This window comes from Labrus mixtus, chromosome 16 (genome assembly GCF_963584025.1).
Source record: "Labrus mixtus chromosome 16, fLabMix1.1, whole genome shotgun sequence".
Taxonomy (NCBI): Eukaryota; Metazoa; Chordata; class Actinopteri; order Labriformes; family Labridae; genus Labrus; species Labrus mixtus.
The window spans coordinates 9,991,481-10,012,136 of NC_083627.1; the positions used below are offsets into that span (position 1 = coordinate 9,991,481).

The 20,656-nt window shown below is 41.8% G+C and overlaps 1 protein-coding gene and 1 long non-coding RNA gene across 14 annotated transcripts in view; one reads left to right on the top strand and one right to left on the bottom strand.

The window, feature by feature from the left end:
* The window catches only part of ptprua (protein tyrosine phosphatase receptor type Ua), a 206,771-nt gene extending 188,730 nt beyond the window's left edge, over positions 1-18,041 (top strand). For 7 of the 13 annotated variants that reach the window (XM_061059280.1, XM_061059282.1, XM_061059281.1 and 4 more), the window contains 10 exons: positions 810-926; positions 1,052-1,206; positions 3,556-3,691; positions 5,951-6,100; positions 7,964-8,278; positions 10,072-10,197; positions 11,455-11,511; positions 13,173-13,330; positions 15,036-15,171; positions 16,958-18,041. In XM_061059280.1, coding sequence (XP_060915263.1) covers positions 810-926; positions 1,052-1,206; positions 3,556-3,691; positions 5,951-6,100; positions 7,964-8,278; positions 10,072-10,197; positions 11,455-11,511; positions 13,173-13,330; positions 15,036-15,171; positions 16,958-17,020 — 1,413 coding nt within the window. In that variant the 3' untranslated portion in view covers positions 17,021-18,041. Of the gene's footprint in view, positions 1-809; positions 927-1,051; positions 1,207-3,555; positions 3,692-5,950; positions 6,101-7,963; positions 8,279-10,071; positions 10,198-11,454; positions 11,512-13,172; positions 13,337-15,035; positions 15,172-16,957 lie in introns of those variants that run through there. The other 6 variants (XM_061059287.1, XM_061059290.1, XM_061059289.1 and 3 more) reach the window with 2 other exon arrangements.
* The window catches only part of LOC132990822 (uncharacterized), a 78,695-nt gene continuing 71,286 nt past the window's right edge, over positions 13,248-20,656 (bottom strand). The window contains exon 3 of the long non-coding RNA XR_009676119.1: positions 13,248-13,340. This is a non-coding gene — a long non-coding RNA (uncharacterized LOC132990822). The remainder of the gene's footprint in view (positions 13,341-20,656) is intronic.

Genomic DNA, 20,656 nt, shown 5'->3' on the forward strand with positions numbered 1-20,656 from the left:
ATGTTAGTGTTGGACAAACATGGTAAAGTGTATTTTGCATAACATGTGACCTCTGACCTGTGATGTCAGAGGCACTTGTATGAATATAGTGCAGCCTTAACATTTAACAAAATGTAAAGATATGGCTCCAAGCAAAATATGTCAGTCGGGTTTCTAAAGGAACAGAAACTCAGAAAAATGAATGTATAACAAAAATGCAAAAAGGTAGCATAAAAAACATACAGTGTTAAAAAAACAAGAATCCCTGTATGAAAAAAAGTTATTGTTCTAACATCTCACCCTTTCGCAATAGCTGTGCAGGTGCAGTCCCAATCCTCAATGGCATACGTTTATCTTGTTCAAGCTTTGTAGCTGAAGAAGTATAGACATTTTGAAAACTGAATGCAGCCCGCAGTAGGAGATAACTCCCTGAAAAAAGCACTGAATCAATTTAAAAATGACAAGCCACTGACTTAAATCTTCAAGGTTTGTGTAGAGAGAGGAAAATAAAACCATCTCTGACAGTAAGTTCAATTTACAAAGTGAGAAATGCCTCCAGAAATCATCAATAAAAAGTATGTCCTATCTCGCCTTGGCATCAACACATTTATGTCTGGAATATGATGGTGGCTAAGATTGGAACAACTTTAGCAAAGTCCAAATATTTAGCAAAGGTCAGAGCGGGATTAGAGCCATGAAATATGTCTGTCGGTGTAAATCTCAGTGCCTGGTGCTGTGAAGTTTTGTTGTCTTGCGTGTGTGTGTGCGTGTGCGTGTGTGTGTGTGTGGGGGAACCTTTTTGAACTTGAGATGTTTGTGTTTTCGTCCAGATGAAGTGCTGTAAGTATTGGCCTGACGACACTGAGCTCTACGGTGACATTAAGATAACACTCCTGAAGACAGAAACGCTGGCAGAGTACACCGTCCGCACCTTTGCCATGGAGAGGGTGAGTCATACCCCGGCATTATTCTTTACCTCAGCTCCTTCTGTGTTATCTAACAATACATTTCTGGTTGCGTCTGTTTCGTATGCTAACTAATAATAGCATCTCATTCAACATGTTTCTTTCAGAGGGGTTACCCTGCCAAACATGAGGTGTGCCAGTTTCACTTCACCTCCTGGCCTGAGCACGGTGTGCCGTACCACGCTACCGGCCTGCTGGCTTTCCTGCGCCGGGTCAAGGCCTCAACACCTCCCGACGCCGGGCCTGTGGTGGTCCACTGCAGGTAACTATCCACCTTCCACCCCCACAATGACCTTCAACAGACATCTGCTGTAAGGCTTTTGATATTTCCAGCCTCAGATATTGTTTCTTTGATGTTCGACACCATGCCATGTTTATTCCTTCTTCAGTATTTGCTTTTTTCTTTATCTTGTTGAAATAACTTTCAGCGTCTTGGTGCTGTGCATGTGTAGGAGGAATGCACAATAGTGACAGCAGCAAGTAGGAAAAACTAATAAGACAGTCAAGTAGGATGTTGTATTTCACACCTAACAAGAATACATTCGCAGAGATGGAGGCAGCACAATAATACATAATCAAGGAAACTGTGTGCCTTTTTAGTGGAGGGCTTTATTCTCTGTTTAGCTGTTTTTAATCATGCGCAGAACTCCTGAACATTTCCTTGGCTGAGCTACGTGAGTGAACACAAATGGCTGACATTTTCTAGCTGACTTTATCTGGACTTTTTTCCTGCCAGCCCTTTGGTGCAATGTCTGCGTAAAGTCGGGGCTAGCCGATGTGTGAACGCAGCAGGACATTTTTTGAGAAAATTCACCACAAGCGAGCGCGTGGGGGTGATGACATTTAAATCACCGGATAGGTGTGATCTTCCTGGAAAACTTCTTCTCCCTGTTTTCTGCTCGCCAGTTTGTTCTTTAACGCTGATACTGTGAATATGTCAAATGACACAAGGCATTGATGCAAAGTGGAAAAAACTGACATTTTAGTTTTGGATTCTGTTGCATCGTCCATCATTTCTTTTTTTGCATCACATCTTGCCTCCTGAGATCACTACACTCGTGATCGTTAAATGTAGTAATTTCAAACATCATTATGCAACAAAGCACACATCTAAAATTACAAGTAACATCAGATGGCAGCAGTTATGGTACATTTACATTCACTTTTAAAGGGCAGAGGGTATGTGTTCATAGATATTCACTTTGTTCTAAAATTCACCTTCTCAGACAGAAAGGATTAGATATAAAGGCCTCTTATTAAAACCCTCCTTCATATAAAGACCTGATACTTTCTGCAGTTTGGTAAATCAAGGCCCTGGTTCTTGTTTGAGAATTTCCGTTGTGCTTGATAAATGAGATAGACCTTACGCAGGATGCTTCTTTTCACCAGAAACAGAAGTTACATCTCTCTCTCCAAAGCTAACAAACTCCATAGACAAAAACAGTCATTCATTCCACAGGATGTAGGAGGTATTCGTCAGCTGCTTTCATTGTTTGTTTGTTTGTTTGTTTGTTTGTCTGTTGTATTGTGTGTTACAAGAAGAAAGTGTGGGATGAGAACTAAGAATTAAGGGAATTAATTCACACAATAACACACAAAAAACGAACAGATTCTAGGGATAAGATTTAAAATACTCCAAATATTGACATCAGAGATGATCAGAAACATTAATGATATTACTTTCATATGGTTTCTGTTGTTGAGCTCTAAAAGCTAAAAAAAGAAAAACACACCTCCAAAGTCGTCTTAGCTTATTTTTAACAAAGGCATAAAGTCTATTAAACTCACAATGTTTGATTTTGAGGGAATGGCATCAAAAGGTCAAGGATAAGAACTGTCATTGTTTGTTATCTACGCTCTACATTTCATTACCTGATTGTACAGTGAGTGTGTGGGTGTGTGTTAAATATATCGCAGTAGAAGACTAGCAATCAAGAGAAATATGAACATGGGTAAATATCACAGGAGAAATGAAGGTGTTCATTAATAACTGTTGAGATCTTGCAATGATCTTATAGTTTTATTTTAAACCAATCTGCCTCTGTGCCACAGCTCATTGCTGCTTCTAATTCTGATGAAGCGCCGATCCCTCTGCATCTTATCATAAATGATGGGCTGCTTCGACGATATTGATGCGCTGCGGCGAGATGTTTTTTTTTTTTTTTATTCCATTTTGGAGAAAATAACTAAGAAGACAAATATGTTCTTGAGGCATAAAACATCTCAGTACAGGCACTTACATGGGTTTCCAAGGAACCAAAGTGTACCTAGAGTGTGCTGATGCATTCACAAACACCCACTCCAGCCTTTATCGCTATGTTAGACCCACACATGACAGCCATAGGGCACTACGTAGAGCATTTTTAAAAGTCTCAGCACTCGCTAAATAAAAAAGGTTTTTCGCTTTCAAACTTCCAACTTAGATTTTCCTTTGATAGCAGAGCATAATGGTCACTGTATGTCTTTCCTTTCTTTCCAGAACAAAGCGCCTTATTATTCTGGACTTTTGAGCAGAGATTCTTGATCATTACTAAAGGCTCCCCGCCGAGACATTCTCATTTCACTGTTGTATTCAGGCATGTCGATCCTTCTCCTCTCTCCTCTTTAACAGCATGGGGGCAGGCAGGACCGGCTGCTACATTGTGCTGGATGTCATGCTGGATATGGCTGAGTGTGAAGGAGTGGTGGACATCTACAACTGTGTCAAGACGCTCTGCTCCCGACGAATCAACATGATCCAGACTGAAGTAAGTGGGAGGGCCGCCCTGTGGTCAGAGAGGCTAACATTGTTAACCACAAGTTCACACGTTTTATTTCCTCAGCTTGAACCTTCTGGTAGCCCTTCCCTTAGTCGCTGTTTTATTTGACCATTCTCATGCTATCAATACCTAGAATTTAGTTCATTTTTCAGACTGGAAAAGTGTCTGAAATAACATTTTTACATGAATGCCTGTGGAGGAGGAAATGTTCAGACTCATTTCTCAAACTTGCAAGATGACGGCCTAAATACACTTCATAACGATTAAACTCTGCAATCTAAATTCTAAAATGATGTTGCAAATATTTACAGCAAAAGTACTCTGTGCCTGGGGCAGAATAACAAGCTGAAAAAACAAAATCACATATGCTTTAAAGTCTTGTCATTTGCACATTGAATAGCGATTCCATTTATTTGTCTTATAAGCTCAGTTTGGTCTTGACCGTCTTTGCCAAAAAAACATCTGCCTGCTCTGGTCAACAACTACAGTCATAAGACACAATTAAGTAGAGGTAGCACTTTAAAATGAGTGCTAATGAAACGCTGATGCTGTAGCAGATGACCTCACAAGAGTCACAGACAAAACACCAGTATCACAGGAAAATAATGTTTTGTGCCTCTATTGTAGAGATAGGACAGTGGATAGAGATGGAAATCAGGGAGAGAGAGAGAGTGGGGAATGACATGCAGGAAAGGAGCTACCCGGGCCGCCCGCCTGGAGGACCAAAGCCTCCGTACATGGGGCGTGCACTGTTTTGTATTTTTGATAGAGTATTTGTACTGGCCTGAGTGGGCCTGTATCTTTTCACTTGTGCGTTCAGACCAGCGGACCAGGTGTCATGCTGAGCCCTGGCAGGATATTTCAGTTACAGGTTATAGGATTGTAATTCAGCAAAATACTAATTATTGTATTTCTACATGTAAAATGTTAATTGTTTGAATTCCCTGTTAAAACAGTATTCTACTGTCATAACAGATTTGTGTTGTCCAATACTGCCTTCCAGGTTGTAATGTTGATTTAAAGGTCACATATTCTGCAATGTACACTTTAGCATGTTTTTAAACACTCATATGTGTCCCTAGCCTGTCTACAAACCCCCCAATTATGAGAAAAGTCCTTCCTCTCCGTCTTTTGAGTGCCCCACTTTTCAGAAAATGTGTGCTCAAACAGGCCGTTTGGAGATTTTCCCTTCATGACATCACAAAGGGCAGTAACCCCTCCCCCAGGTGGGTGAAACTCCCACAGCTAGGTTTTTGTTCTGCCAGTGCGTCCACCTTTCCACCGTTAACAACTGTGTATGGTGCGAGAAAGCCCGAGCCACATTGGTTTTCAGAGAGGGGGCGTGGTCAAACACAGCTCATTTGCATTTAAAGCTACAGACACAGAAACAGCCTGTTCTGAGCAGGGCTGAAATAGAGGGGTTCATAGACATGATCAAATACAGGATCAGAGTGGATTTAGAACAAGATACTTCACAGACATGTTTTGGGGAGCTCTGAGACTTATTTAAACTTGTTGAAAAGGAGGAGAATATGTGACCTTTAAAGTAATATATCAACACTTACTACACTAGTTCATTTTCGTCTTCAACTAAAGAAAACAGAGTTACTACAAGAGTAAATACAGCTAATATAAATTTGAAAAATGTTCTATTATTATCTATAAAGCCGTGAGTGGAATGGTATGTATGGTAAATATCAACACAATAGTTTTTATTTTCCTCATAATTTATTTTTTCCACCTTTCCATGTAGCGGAAATGCTCTGCCAGTTGAATTCATATTGATGCAATTACAGGGCACATAAAATATGTTAAACAAGCTGGAAGAGGGACAGTGAAATGTCTGTCATTTTGAGTGTACTCTTGTGTCTTTGATCTTTTGTTTGGTTGGATGTCAAAACAAATCGGCTTGTGTCGTCGTTAATTGCACAGCTCATGACGTTTTTTTAAGTACTGTGTGTGGGCAGTGTTTTGCTCCTCTGATGTGAGATTTCTCTACTTTTGGCCCATTTATATGCAATTTTCTGCTTGAAAACAATGAGTTAGAGTGGGCAAGGCAATGAAATGAGAAATGTTTGACAGTTTTTTTTTTCTTTTTACTAATAGTAAACTTTCAGCAGCAGTAATTAAATCCTGCATTGTTCCTCACAAGTGGCCAATTAATAGTTTGGAGTTTCACGAGTGCAGCGAGTGTTTTTGTTCAACTCTGTTAATTTGTGAACGTTTCTCCCTGCGTCTGCCTTTTAGGAGCAGTATGTGTTCATCCACGACGCCATCCTGGAGGCTTGTCTGTGTGGAGAGACGGCCATCCCGGTCAACGAGTTCGCTCTCACCTATAAGGAGATGCTGAAGGTTGACTCTCAGAGCAACACCTCGCAGCTCAGAGAGGAGTTCCAGGTAATACACTGGATATATTTTTAAAAGTTTGGGACTGTAATCTCTTTGTTTTGTTATTGCATTCCTCTTCATGGTTCATGAGCTGTCCTAAGGCTGTGTTTGTACCCTAGCTTGTAAAATGGGAAATAAAACAAAGTTTCTCAGAGAAAGAAAAACATTAGTTGCCCACTGACTCTCTGCCTATTCGGCTAACATCACAACGAAGGCACATCATAGCAGACTAGCAGGTTAGCTGATGTTATGGATATCTGTGGATATCTGGGAAGCGTGTCAGTCTTCATACTTGATAGCTTTTTAGCAGGACCACTTTAGTTTAGGCTCAGTCTCCACCTTGTGCTTAAAAACAGGAATAAAAAGACAACCTGGTAGCTTAAATGGCTGTCATAATCCTCCTCAGCCCCCAGAAGCAAACATTTATAATACATAAAATAATAGATAAGAGCCTTCGAGAGATTTTTTTTGTGCAAATTACATAAAAAGTAGGTTAGCCACATGGCTATGCTAAGCTTCTTTTCACAGTGCAAACAATTAGCCATAGACTGTATGAAGCACGGATGTAGTGTCAGTGAGGTCACCCATCAGTTTCTGCAGCAGAGTTTTGAAGCCCATTGACAGAGGCTCACACTAAGTCTCACACTAAGTTTTAGTCAATCTAGCTAAAGGCAAAAAAGCAAAGCTGAGGCAGGTCTTTAGCCTCCTGGCTAACAGCGACAACGCGCCCGCCTGCCTGTCAGCACAGCCACACCCCTAATTACGCAAAACTTTGGTGAGTTATTATAATTATTCACCTTCCATACAGTGTGTGCCAAAAAAGATATGAGCAAATCTACATTTTTGAACCAGGCTTTGAACATGTTTATTCCAGCCGTAGAAAATTGGCATTTTTAATATGAGTATTAACGGGACTTTTGGAACCTGTTCATTTCAACAACTGTCTGATCTGTGTCTTTGTGCGTCCACTCTTTAATTAACATATTTATTTTAAACTTATCAAGATTGGTCCAATCAGGGTTAGCTTTCACTGTATGTGTGCATGAGTAAACCTCCCTGGCTGTAAGAAACAAATACTCAATTAATTATCATGAGAGTGATGACCACCAAGGCTAAAGCTGAGTACATTAAACATAGAAACCATAAGAGCTCAGCTGAAAAGATACATACTGCAGTCAAGAACATGTATTTATCTGTTTATAATGGTACAGCCCTGTGCATTTAAATCCAGCGTTATGAAGTTATTGATTGGGTGGCCTTTAGCAAGAATACTATTTTCTATCCAAAGCAGCACAGCGACAATGCCCTCTCATATGAGACGTCCAACAAGACAGACTCATAATTGCAACTTGTTACCGACACACAACATTCAGGGTTACGAGCTATAATGGACTTTTAATTTAGTCCAAACCAATAGGGAGCTGTTCGATATATATTAAGCCAGTTAGAAAATCAGTTCATTTCAGTTTCAATTGCTCCGTAATATTCTTATTCATAATGTATGAGATTCTGCTGAATGTGTTTTTATCCATTAAGCCTTGAGGGGGTTTTGACTGATAATTAATGTGTTTTTTAAAAGTTTTCCAGAGATAGTTATGCTTGTCAAGTATTGACACAGAGACTGTTTGAGCAGAGAACATTTTTTATAGCAGCCGTCCATCTGTCTTTGATCCTATTTCCGTTACTCTGCGTCCGTCACCGCTGATCTTAATCTTCATCCTCAGTCTTTTCATATTATCTCAGCATCTAAAATGAGAAGACATTCTCAAACACTCATGCCAACCTTTGTAATTATCTTCTCTGCATACACCCCCCCCCCCCCACACACACACACACACACTCCTCCTCATTCTCCTTTTCCTCCTCCCTTAGACTCTGAATTCAGTGACTCCTCACCTGGATGTGGAGGAGTGCAGCATTTCCCTGATGCCCAGAAACCGGGAGAAGAATCGCAGCATGGACGTCTTGCCGCCAGACCGGTCCCTGGCCTTCCTCGTCACCACTGAGGGAGAAAGCAGCAATTACATCAATGCAGCACTCGCTGACAGCTTCCTGCGGCCCGCAGCCTTCGTGGTGACGCCGCACCCGCTGCCAGGAACCACCACCGACTTCTGGAGACTGGTGTACGACTACGGCTGCACCTCTGTGGTGATGCTCAACCAGCTGAACCAGTCCAACTCTGCCTGGGTAAGAGGAGGCCGGGGGGCTTTTAAAGCAGCATGAGATTAAGCTGTCTACACAACATGTACAGGAAGTAGAAGTAATTTAATGTTAATCTCATCATGTCGAGCTCAAACTTTATAATTATCAGCTTGCCTCTTGTGAGATACAAATCATAGGCAACCAAAAAACCCTCAGACTGCACCTGCATCACAGCTCAATCCTGATCAGTGCCATGAAGTGTTTTTACATCCACTTTAAAACTGAGTTTGGATGTCATGTCTGCAGTGCAATAACATCCAGTTGAACAGCCAAGTCATGACAAATAGATGCAAATTCACAGACACTCAAAAGACCCCACAAAAATCTGTTTTTTGCATCTGTTTATTTTTTTTGAAGCGAAGGAGCCACAGGCCAGATTTGAAGCCACAGGCTTTTGAAAAAATTGAAGTTACTAATTCTATATTTTTTAATATTAGAACCACTTGAGCAGGATCATGAATAAGCTATCTTAAACAGACATTTTCTGAAGGATTCATCTTCACACTTTATTTGGCACCCAGTATTGACGTCTACATCACTGCATATGTATTAAAAAAACATATCCCGCTTTGACATGTGTTGTTGATCCATAAATAACATGTGACTGTTAGCGGTGACAGCATGTCATTCACACCGCCCGCACCTTCAGATTAGAGGTGAATGTGACACACAGTACAGTAAGGATGGATCATCACATGTCTGGCCACCAACCACAGAGCTTCCATCCTGCATCAGGCCGTCCATTTCATTTGCTTACACTGTCTCCCTGGTTAACACGCTCTTAACGTTTCCCCCGTGTTTGCTCATGCGTGGGTTTGTCCTGCCGTCTCCCTATCATCGCTCTGTCACCGTGTCATGTTGGATTCCCCGCTCAACATTTCCAGCCGTGCCTGTCAGCTGCAGCCTGTCCTTCTCCCTCTGTCACTCTCTCCTTCTTCTTCTCCTTTGCTCGCCACTGGATTAGCAGACACTCTCAGTTTGCCCTCCTGAGTCGGAGCTGCCCGTCTCCTGTCTCAATGTATAAATATTTATCTCCCCTCCTTTCCAGTGTGACCTGTTAATACCCTTCTGTCAATGTGGAATGCCATTATCACTTCCTACTCCAGGGGTCCCCTCAACCCTAAAGTGACCGCAGCACACGTCAGCATGTCATCGCCGCTTCACACACACACCCCCCCCATCCTGTTGGCCGGAGGGACGCACGCATCTCTGAAGCAGCGGTGATGAGAGACCTTGGCTTTTTGCGTGCGCCAACCTCTTGGCTAACTTCCTGTTTATCTCTCCCAGGCATAGCCAAGGTCTCCTACTCTATTAATTTATAATGTGCTAATGGTAATGATTTCCGCTCATGCATAATGCATGCTAGGTGACCGCTGCTCATGTGAAGGATTGTTCTGGGGGAACGAGCGTTTTTTTTTTTTTTTTTTTCACTCTCATTTAATTTACGGTTGCTATTTGTAGATAATCATTGTCATTTAGGCTAATTGTCTCTGCTGTCAATACTCAGGTGTCTTGTTAGCGGGCTTCACCATCACTGACTGCTGACATAATGATTTATCCCGCCGCAAGCAAGTGTGGGCTAATGACCTGTTAACCTCTGTCCCCCCTTTTCCTCTCATGTCTCCTCTTCATCTCTATTCTTTTTTCCTCTCTCATCTCTCATCATTCCCCCCCCCCCCTCCCCCCTAATTGCCCCTCACTTTCTCTCATCCTATCCCTCTTTTCTGTCTCCACTTTCCTCTCCTCCCCCCCCCCCCCCCCTCTCTTCCATTCCTCAGCCTTGTCTGCAGTATTGGCCTGAACCCGGGTTGCAGCAGTTTGGGCCGATGACAGTAGAGCTCTTGTCCAGGACGTCCGATGATGACGTTATCATCCGTCTCTTTGGGGTTCAGAACATCACCCGGGTAAGTGGACAGAAAACCACCATGAACAAATGTCGTGTTTCCGGTCAAAAAGACGGTGGAGAAACCAAATGAGGTAATGGGTGATCCACAAAGTTCAGCATACCCAGACTTTCTGTGAGTACGCTGGCTCCACAAGGCCTAGAGTTGCACTCGGTTGAACCTTTCATAGGCCGCACATGAAAGAGAGACCGAGCAGTTGGGGGTTCAGTGCCTTGCTCAGGAAGTGAACTGGCAGCCTCTGCAGCTACAGGACCAATTTCTAGACATGGTCCGCACCAGGACTTGTACTGGTGACCCTCTGGTTTCCAACCCAAGTTCCTTACAGACTGAGCTACTGTTTATTTTCTCCATATCATCCACCTTAGATTCCATGACTTGAATCTCATGATAGGATATAAATGCCTTCAAATAGAAACAAATATTAAGATCTAAGTGGGAACTCTGAATCAATCCAAGCTGCCTTGATTTGTCAGTTTGACAGAGGAAATGGCTCAATTGCTCATTAATTAGATGTTTTATTTTCTTATCTAATGAAATGTTTTTGCTGTAATGTTGGATGTGGACAAAAGCATTGGCTCAAGTCCTCCCTCGGCGGAGAACTGTTTCAGCTCCTGTCTTGCTGTGAGAAGCATTTCCTGGCTCGACATCATTCTTCTTTTTTTTTTTTTTAAAGAGGGTTAATGAAGCCCGGCACTAATAAAAAGATTCTGAACAAGCGACCTATAGGTGCCAGCAGTGGGAATGATATATGGCATAATAAACCTTCTTTCTTTACCACCGACATGATAATATTAATAGCCACATAAAGTCTCTAGACCTGTTTAATGAGCAGATATGATCCTGTCTGACACTTGATGTGAGGATGAGACAAAGTTACTGAAAAAGCTTCTATCCAATGTTTTATTTTGGCGTTTGTTATTGAATGTGTTTTTCTGTGGTAACATTTATGTTTGAGCATCATAGAGTAGCTCCAGCTCCCACTTTTCACTGTACCGCCTCTTCTAGCTCCCACACTTTGACCGTAAGTAGCACCTTTAGCTCCTCAGAAGTCTCCTGTAGGTTATTCCAGCAGCTAGTCGAGCAGATCCCTGTCCAAACGCCTCCCTCAGTTGACAAAAACCCCTTTAACCCCTGGACCTCCCTCAGGGTGGTCTAAACCTTCCCTGTCAGTGCCTCCATCAACCTCCCACTCCCACCCCAGCCCCTTAAACATCTCGACACCAAATCAAAATCTGTTCCCACATGGCCTCTCTGCAGGATACCGAGGAGACAGACTCCACAGATCAAGACACTGCTAGCCTCTGTCCTAAGAAGGTACTCCTTTGTCCACTAGATTTAGCGAAGGTGCTTTGAGTATAGTAACCAAACAATAACTATTTTTTTTACCTGGGTATAATAAACCTTTCACCAAACAAAGATACCATGTGATTTTTCTGACCACTAGTAGGGCTAGTGATGGGTTTTAACTTGAACGAAAGTAACAAGTAGTTTATCTTTTTTTTTTGTATCCCAGTAGAGAACTTCCTGGTTTGCTCTGATGTGCTTTGTTTGGCTTGGAAAGGCAATAAGTCCAACCTACCACTTTTACCAAAGAGACTGTTCTCACATACCATGGGAAACCAAAAGTCACGGTTGAAGACATATATTAACCCAAACCATTCTTTTCCCGAACCCGCGATCTTTTCCAACTTAACCAAACTGCAGCTGAACCGAACTTAACCGAACTGTTTTTGTGCCTTGGCCAAACCAAATGCAAAATCAAGGTGGAGAAACAATTTCAGTTTGGTGAAGTTTGAAAAGAGAATGGCTTCATGTCAAACTGTAACACACAACTTTGAGAGTTGACGTCCAGTAGATGTCACACCTCAGCACCAATCAACGCTGTCCCTTCAGCACACCACTTCCCCTCCTCCCCATCCCCTCCCTAAGTTGGATCGACCAAGTTCATCTGTTTCTACAACTGAGCCCCATTCAGATATTCTGCCCCTATTAGCTTTATTAGCCAAGTATGTTAAGGCATACAAGGCATTTGGCTGCGGTTAACTCTCAGGAGTGAAAAAGGTAAGGCACGATAAGGCACTGACAGAACAGAGGGAGAGACTGGAAATCTTGCAGCTTAAATAGACCGCTCAATTTGGAGGATGTGTGTGTGATTGGAGATCGTGAGAATGGCGCCTGTCAGAGTAAACTCCGTGCTGCTCCAGTTGTCTGTGTGAACTGGCTCGCAGGTGTCGCCTCATTAATGTGTCTCCCAAATGAAGGCTTTAAAAAATGAGCTTCCAACTCTTTATTTTGTATCTGGACATAAACATAGCTGTGTTTCAAAAAGAAATTCAACCAGGTACCTTCAAGGTATCGTCTCCCAATGTCCATGCCCTTTCTTACACTTAACACAGGAACTCTCAGTTCTTCAAGTGCTGGAAGAAAAAAAATCCAAACACCAGCCTGAAGAAGGTCCAGTAAAGAATCCAGATTGTTTGATTTCTTCAGCAACATTTAGAGCATGAATATGGGTTAATCACCAGCTGGTATTTTAAAACGTCCTGACTTCTAAAAGACAAAGACAACACAGCCCCTGGTCTTTTTTATTTTTTATTTGGACTTTATGTACAGCAAACTTCGAGGGATTTACTTCCTTTCTGATCCAGCTGTTGATGCTTGATACTTTCAGTTAGGATGCATGTTGGTCACTAATAAGATCAACTCCAGCATTATATGACTTGAATGTGAGCTACAGTACATTTCTATACGCTGCAACTTTAACAGCCAATAACAAGTACAGAACGGGAGAACCACGTTTCAACTTGAGCAGGTTGGAAGTGTTGACAGTTTCCCCTCCGGCTGATAACCAGATAGACGTTTGAATATGTGTGGGGCATAACAGATGAGGCATACTGTATGATGGCTTCTGATGGAAAGTCTTAAAACCTTGATTAACCTTTTCTTCACTTTCCAAAACTCTCGCTCTCTTTCAGTTGCAGGAAGGCCAGCTGGTGGTGCGTCACTTCCAGTTCCTGCGCTGGTCTCCGTACCGCGACGTGCCCGACTCCAAGAAAGCCTTCATTAGCCTCCTGGCTCAGGTTCACAACTGGCAGAGGGAGTGTGGAGAGGGACGCACCATTGTCCACTGCCTGTGAGTGTGCCTGCAAACAATCTCTTCATTGAATCACAGAGTGAAAGTAGTATTTCTTAAACTTGGGCCCTACTTTAATATATGTTGGGGATTCACTGAAATATTGGTATATAAGATGTATATATAATGCTCACAGTATGTCCCCTGATTGTGCTTGCCACTGACAGACTCAGAGTTTAATTCTAAGTGTCTATACAGAGGTATAATTTTATTTTAAAAGTCAGATAAATCTGTTTTAAGAGCCTTTTTAAAGGCACAAGACTACATCAAGAAAACAGTCATTTTTCGTTGCAGAACATGACAGTCGCGGGTCTATCAAAACCCAGACAGGTGTTTTATTTTGAGTTGTTATTTTTTCTTGTCCACATTTGTTTTGTTCAATCCATAACAATCATTCACAACACCAAAGTCGACCAATAACACAAATAAGCTAAATGATTGAGGCAGCAGTAGAGCAGCACCCGCCATTCTCCGCTCAATCTAATTATTGAACGATAAAAACGAACTTGACCGTAGTTGAGACAAATGGCCGAAACCAACCTGAGGAAGAGAATATGTTTACTGACGATGTATGCAAGTATAATATGTATGATGTTTTTATCACAGCAACAGTTCGGCAGCTTTCAGTGGCAATTACCGCTTCCTTATGCAGCAGTCTTTGGCGTAACATTCGCTGTTTCCACGGCAACGGTGAACGTGTTGTCGTGTCTGTCATGGCGGCTCTGTCATGGCGACCACCATGAAAAGACATGTCCCTTTACAAAATGATGGATTTATCTGGATTTGATAACCGTTGCAAGAACTCAACAACAAAAAACATAGATAGACAATTTAGATATTTTAGTGTAAAAATTCTACATGTTGTACATTTAAACAGAAAAGTCTGTAGGGAGCCTTTGTTGTCAAACACCCAAAGTTAACACACTTTGACCGAGCCTATTTGCCCATAAGGAATACATTGCAGCCTTTACAGCCTGTTTATCAGTTCAAAAGCTTTTTGTAAAGATTGGCACAATTTTTACATTTTCAGCTGCAGTTTATATTGAATCCAACAATTTTTCATCAGACTTTCAAATCTAGTATGAAATTGAACATCTGCTCGTGAATTTTATTCTTGATATATTCTTGCATAAAAAAAATTCATTGAAAGAGCTTTCAGATTCTCTATGATAGTATGGACTTTTGAATATTTAGACCACAAGATAAATGTGTTGTTATACAAAGCCGTGCAGGATATTATTCACTTCACTACGTCTATTTAAAACATGCCATGGTCAAAAAGAGCTTGTTTAACTTTGGAATGATTAAAATCATTAAGTCCGAGTTACAGAGAGAAAAACTTCCCATTTATCGAGGGAGTCTGTACATTAGCTGCATTAGCATTAGCCCTTTTGATCTCTGGAGGTCAGAATATGTGTTAGTCATCTCATATCTGATTAAATCCCTGCTCCTGTATTTTAATGAGAACTTTGCTCTGATATTCATCTTGAAAGTCTGCCAGTTGGCCTTTTTCTGACAGCATGCCTGATCTGTGCTCAGTCAAACTGTGACATTTCATTCTAAAGCTCCCCCCCCCTCAGAGAGGCTGACTGAGCTGCTCTACCACATCTTTATTAGGTCACTCATGTCTCAATTCTTCTTTTCCATGTGTTTATATATGTGTGTGTGTGTGTGTGTGTGTGTGTCTGTGTCTTTTCTGGAGTAGGAATGGTGGCGGTCGAAGCGGAACTTTCTGTGCCTGCACCATGATCCTGGAAATGATTCGGCACCACAGCATGGTGGATGTTTTCTTTGCTGCCAAAACACTGCGAAACTCCAAGCCAAACATGGTGGAGACAATGGTGAGCACGGATAATCTTTTTTACTCTGTTCTAATGTGACATATGGCTGCTGCCTCAGACAGGGAATGTCATGTTGAAAAACTCCACTCAGAGAGGACAAAGACATGAAATTATCTATTTAATCACATACACCGTAAAAACCCAGAATATCAGATTCACCTGTATATAAGCAGTAAGGGTCTCTCAAAGGAAAAAAAAAGTTTAAATTTTCTTCTTGTCTGATTTCCATTGCGCCCAGCAAAGTCCACAACATTGATAGTTCTGGCTGATTGTGAGCCATAATCCGCAAAATAGTTCCATTTCCTGTGTTCCCACCTCTTCTGATGGCTGTAAGCCAGCTTCCCTCCTGAACACATAGAGTAGTGATATATCAAGCTTTATGGTCAGTTTGTCGTTGTTTGCTCTATTTTTATTTTTAACAGGTCGATAATTGGAAACATCACTTTACATTCACATCTCTGTTTAGTCAATTTAAGGATTTTTTTTAAAATGTAAATCCGACGTTCTGCAGTCACAGAGAAAAATCTGCTCTCCACCCACAGTAACCTCAAGACATGAATGCTTTTGAGTAAGCAGATTAGGCATCACTATACACCAAATGAATCCTAACAGTCATCTTCATGTAGAGCTGAAATAAAGGGCCTCTGACCTTTGTTTTTGGTCTCACATTGATCATAGGCATGGTTGTATCTTGGCAGACTGACATTCATTTCTGAGGACAAGCATAAACAGTGTTTCAAAGGCACATTGAATATGTTTTCATCTTGTGCATGCAGATTCATGGCAAAAACCCCAAGTAAATTAAAGGTTTAAAGGATAAGGCTGGAGATATTCCATGTTTTTGCTACAATAAACAAACCCCATGAAGACACCTAAACAAACATGCATTCTCTCTTAACACTCTGTGACTCCGCTACCCTGTCTGCGGCACTAAACCTCCTACTTAAGATGTAAATCTTCAGAGGATTACTTTGACATCTTTGGAAATGCACATATTGACATATTTCTGACCATAACACAAGTAGATCAATACATTGATACTGCTCTTATACTTTCTTGCTAATTATAAAGCAGAGTTTAAGCTATGATTAAATCTGCCCTTGTTTTCATGGAGTAGCTGGAAGCTACATTAGGAAAAGGGTTAGCTTAACTTAGCCTAGCATGAAGACAGGAAACACTAGCATGGTGCTGTTTCTAGTTAACTTTCTGCCAACTTTAACTTTGAAGTTTTTTTCTTACTTATTTGTTTAATCTGAATGATAAAGCTCTGGGAAATATAAGAATCTAGTTCTGTATGTTTAAGAAACAACAGACTGTTGTATTTCTCGGTCAGATGCAGTGGCTGTCTTTGGTTATAATGAAACCCACATGTCCACTAAATGTCATTAAAGGTCACATATTCTCCTCCTTTTCAGCACGTTTAAATATGTCTCAGAGCTCCCCAAAACATGTGTGTGAAGTTTCTTGTTCTAAATCCACTCTGATCCTATATTTGATCATGTCTATAAACCCCTCTATTTCAGCCCTGCTCAGAACAGGCTGTTTCTGTGTCTGTACCTTTAAATATGTAAATGAGCTGTGTCTGACCACGCCCCCTCTCTGGAAAGGGATGTTGCTCGGATTTTTTGCACCATGTCCTATTGTTTACGGTGAGAAGGCAGAACAAACACCTAGCTGTGGGAGTGTCACACACCTGTGGGGAGGGGTTACTGCCCTTTGTGATGTCATGAAGGGAGAATTTTCTGTTCTGTTTCTGACATCTAAAATCTTCTTATTCTTGTTTCAGGAGCAGTACCGGTTCTGCTACGACCTGGCCCAGGAGTACCTGGACTGTTTGGAGGTCAGATAGCACCAATCCCTTACTGCTCGCCCCTCTGTGAGGAGAAGGTCTGGTTCCTGGATTCTGCATCTTGGCTCTCTAGTCCTGCCTCCTTAGTCCAATGTATACAGCTCTGGTTGTGTTCTTCGCCATGCCTGGATGAAACGCTGTCTGTCATAAAGACTGAGTGACAAAGCCTGCTGGACAACTTGTAACATATTACTGAAACCTTCTTTGTTTTTTTGCTTTTCCTTGGCGCTCTGATCCAACCTGTACTCCTTTGTGCCACTTTACACCGCCGAACCAGAGGACACCTAACAGGAATGGAGTTAATTTTCTATCTAAGCCACTGTCAAGGCAGCCGGACTTCCTGTTGTACACCTGGATGACAGGATTCAAGAGTTCAGCTGTGTCCTGCCTTACTATGAACAAACACTGAAAAGGAATAGCAGTTGGTTAGGACCGCTGGCTGATATTTGTGTTTGTTTGTAACACTGTAAATGGTGCAATCTGCTGTTGGTGAACATCCCATGTTGTACTGTACTATATTGAACTCTATAGAATCATGGGTGAGGCTGATGATGAAGGTTTACTAAGAGGGAAGGAAAGACGTCGGTCACATCTGATGGACATATCTGTACAGTAAAATTGTCTTGGACCTAATTTCTCTTTATTTATTTTACGTGTATATACAGTAGATGTTTTCTTTTTTTCCTCTCCCCCGCCGCCCCCCGGTTGTTTCTAGATGTTCTCTACGTCTTATCAATGTGCCAATCCATTCTCTCTGTGTCTGTAAATGGGGACCACTTCAGCATCTGCATGCCCAGTCTTAAGTGTTTCATCGCAGTGTGTGGCCCAAGTCTGCTTTAGGGTGGATTCTGTGACGCGAATCCCTCCGCTAGTCCTGAGAGATCTGTAAGAATAACCACGTGTTGCTGTGAGAATACGGCGGAAATCTGTTGCTTTCTAAATTTGTATTTATTCAATGTGTTTTATTTTCTAAATAGTGTATAAAACAGGAAAAGAAATAAAATATGTTGTTGCCTAACAACCAAGCTTCGTGGTCTCATTTTTTTATGTTGGCAGTCTGAACCTGATATTTGGTAAATGCAAAATGGACTTCAGCTTGTAAAGTGCTTTTCAAGTCTTCTGACTACTCAAAGCGCTTTATATCTCAGGTCTCATTCACACATTCACACACTGATGACAGAGGTTGCTATGTAACGTGACCATCAGAATTAACTAATCCAATTCATACACATTCATATGCCGACAACAAAGCAGCAGGACCACTTTCAGGTTAAGTGTCATGCCCACAGACACATTGGACATGGGGCTGCAGGAGCTGGGGATCGAAGCCCCAACCTTCCGGTTGAGAGACGACCGACTCTACCAACTGAACCACAGCCACCCCGCTGAATGTATAAATGGATCCCTGAATGGTAAAGCCCATTGGTCGAAGTACCAGAACCTCTGAAGCGGGTGATTCTTATAGAAAATCAATCAAACTCCAAAATGTGTTGCATAAACACTGCAAATAAAAATAATGAGCACAAAATAGCTCAAAACCGACACAAATCGAGGCACCGGTAGCGTACTGGTCAGTGCAAGGGCCCCATGTACGGAGGCCCAAGTCCTCCAAGAATCTGACCTCTGGCTCCTTTCTCACATGTCATTTACCACTTTCTCACTCCCTGAGACTCAAAACAACTAAAAAGAGGAACAGAATTAATTAAAAAATACTTGAACTCGAAAATCACATGAAAATGGGTAGAGACATGCAAAACAAACACAAGAAGACATGATAAGAAACTTAAAACAGGGGCGCAGGTGGCGCAGTGGTTAGTGCGCACGCCATGCATGGAGGCTGCAGTCCTCTAAGCGGGCGGCCAAGGTTTGAATCCAGCCTGTGGCTCCTTTCCTGCATGTCATTCCCCACTCTCTCTCTCTCTGTGATTTCCCATTCTATCCACTGTCCTGTCTCTCCATTAAAGGCACAAAAAGCCCAAAGAATTAAATATACTGAAAACAACCACAGACAAGACAGAAATGCTGAAAGGACACAGAGCTTCCATAGAGACAAAAGTTTCAACTAAGAGACAAAATGACTCTACTGTACCATAGACAACTACCAACGGACACACAAAAAGCACCCAAGATAGAAGCAAAATAACCAAAAAGCACTTTAACACCGCAGGTCACTCCCACCCATTCACTTCCATTCACACACTGATGGTAGAGGCTGCTGTGTGAAGTGTCAATCAGAAGTAACTAATCCCATTCACACACATTCATACGCTGCCAACTGAGCCATTAGTCACCTGACCCGTAAGGTAATAAAAAGGAGACTCAACAATGGCAACCAAATGATGCACACCTCTAATTTGGATTTACAGAAAGCACCTTTTTATTCATGACACATTTAATATCAGAATATTTAAAGTTATATATATTGCAATGGAATAAATCGTGTGGATTTATCAGTTTCCAAGCTTTGATTTTAACTAACTAGTTAAGTTCCCAGCCTGTTCCTGTGTGCAGGGCTCCAGCTGCACCCTGCAAAGGTATTTTGAACCACGTCTGAGTTTGCACCGGAAGACTTGTTGATGCCCTCCTCAGCACATTCAGAGATATTGCTGCTTAAAAACTCAACAGTTCAATTGCTTGACCTGTGTTTTAATTTATGCTTATCATTTAATTAGCCACTTTAATTGACTTGTGTTATCGTTAGCACCAAACAGAGCCTCTAGGATGGAGCCACCTCTTTAATTGGAGGGTCTTGATGATCCATTGATCGTGGGGCGGAAGCTCTTAATCTGCATGTGGTGCTTTATAAACCACGTCGCATCTGGTTACTGTGTTTTATGGCTGGATGATAAGCTCTGGTGATTCAATATTTGACCCTTTCTAAGACAGCGCTCATTTTCTTATCAATACACTGTACTCCCTTTGCTGCCTGTGCACTTTTTTAAATGAGAAACAGGACACGGCTGATTGATGGTTTTCTAACATATGCACAGGACAGGACTTATACAGCAGGATAGATGTGAACCAGAAATAGTCCAGCGTTGAGAAACAGCTCAAAGGTCACACTGGGGCATATTGTTTGGCTGTCAACGTTTTCTCGAAGGTTCAATTACATTCTCCCTTTGTACTTTGAAGGCAATAGATCTCCTTTTACTGCGTTTAAAAGATGATGAAAAGCACCATAATGTGCATTGGATTAAAAAAAAAGCACAATTGCTATTGTGTGCAGTGCACAAAAAGACCGGGACAATGCTCTCTTCAAAGCGTCTGTTTATGTCAGATTACACAATCCTGGAAATGTGTTTTTTTCTTCTTCACATGTTGCTGGAAAAGGAAACACAGGTCTTCCGATTTGCCTGCGCAGGTTCTGCTGCCGCTTTCATTCTCAAGTCTCGTCTGAACGCTTAAGAGTGCTCTACGAGCCTCATTGTCACGGCAGCCGTGTCTGTGATTGCCGTAGCAGCCATTGTTTCACACTGAAAGGCTGCATTCAAGCGCTGGAACTGAGACTATCTGGGTGACTGAATGCAATGAAAAACAGAACGCGGGCTTGTGGGTATCTGGGGACGCTTATCTTGATGATTTCATTAATCACAGGACATTTTCTGCACACAGGGAAATTATATTAATTCCAGGCAA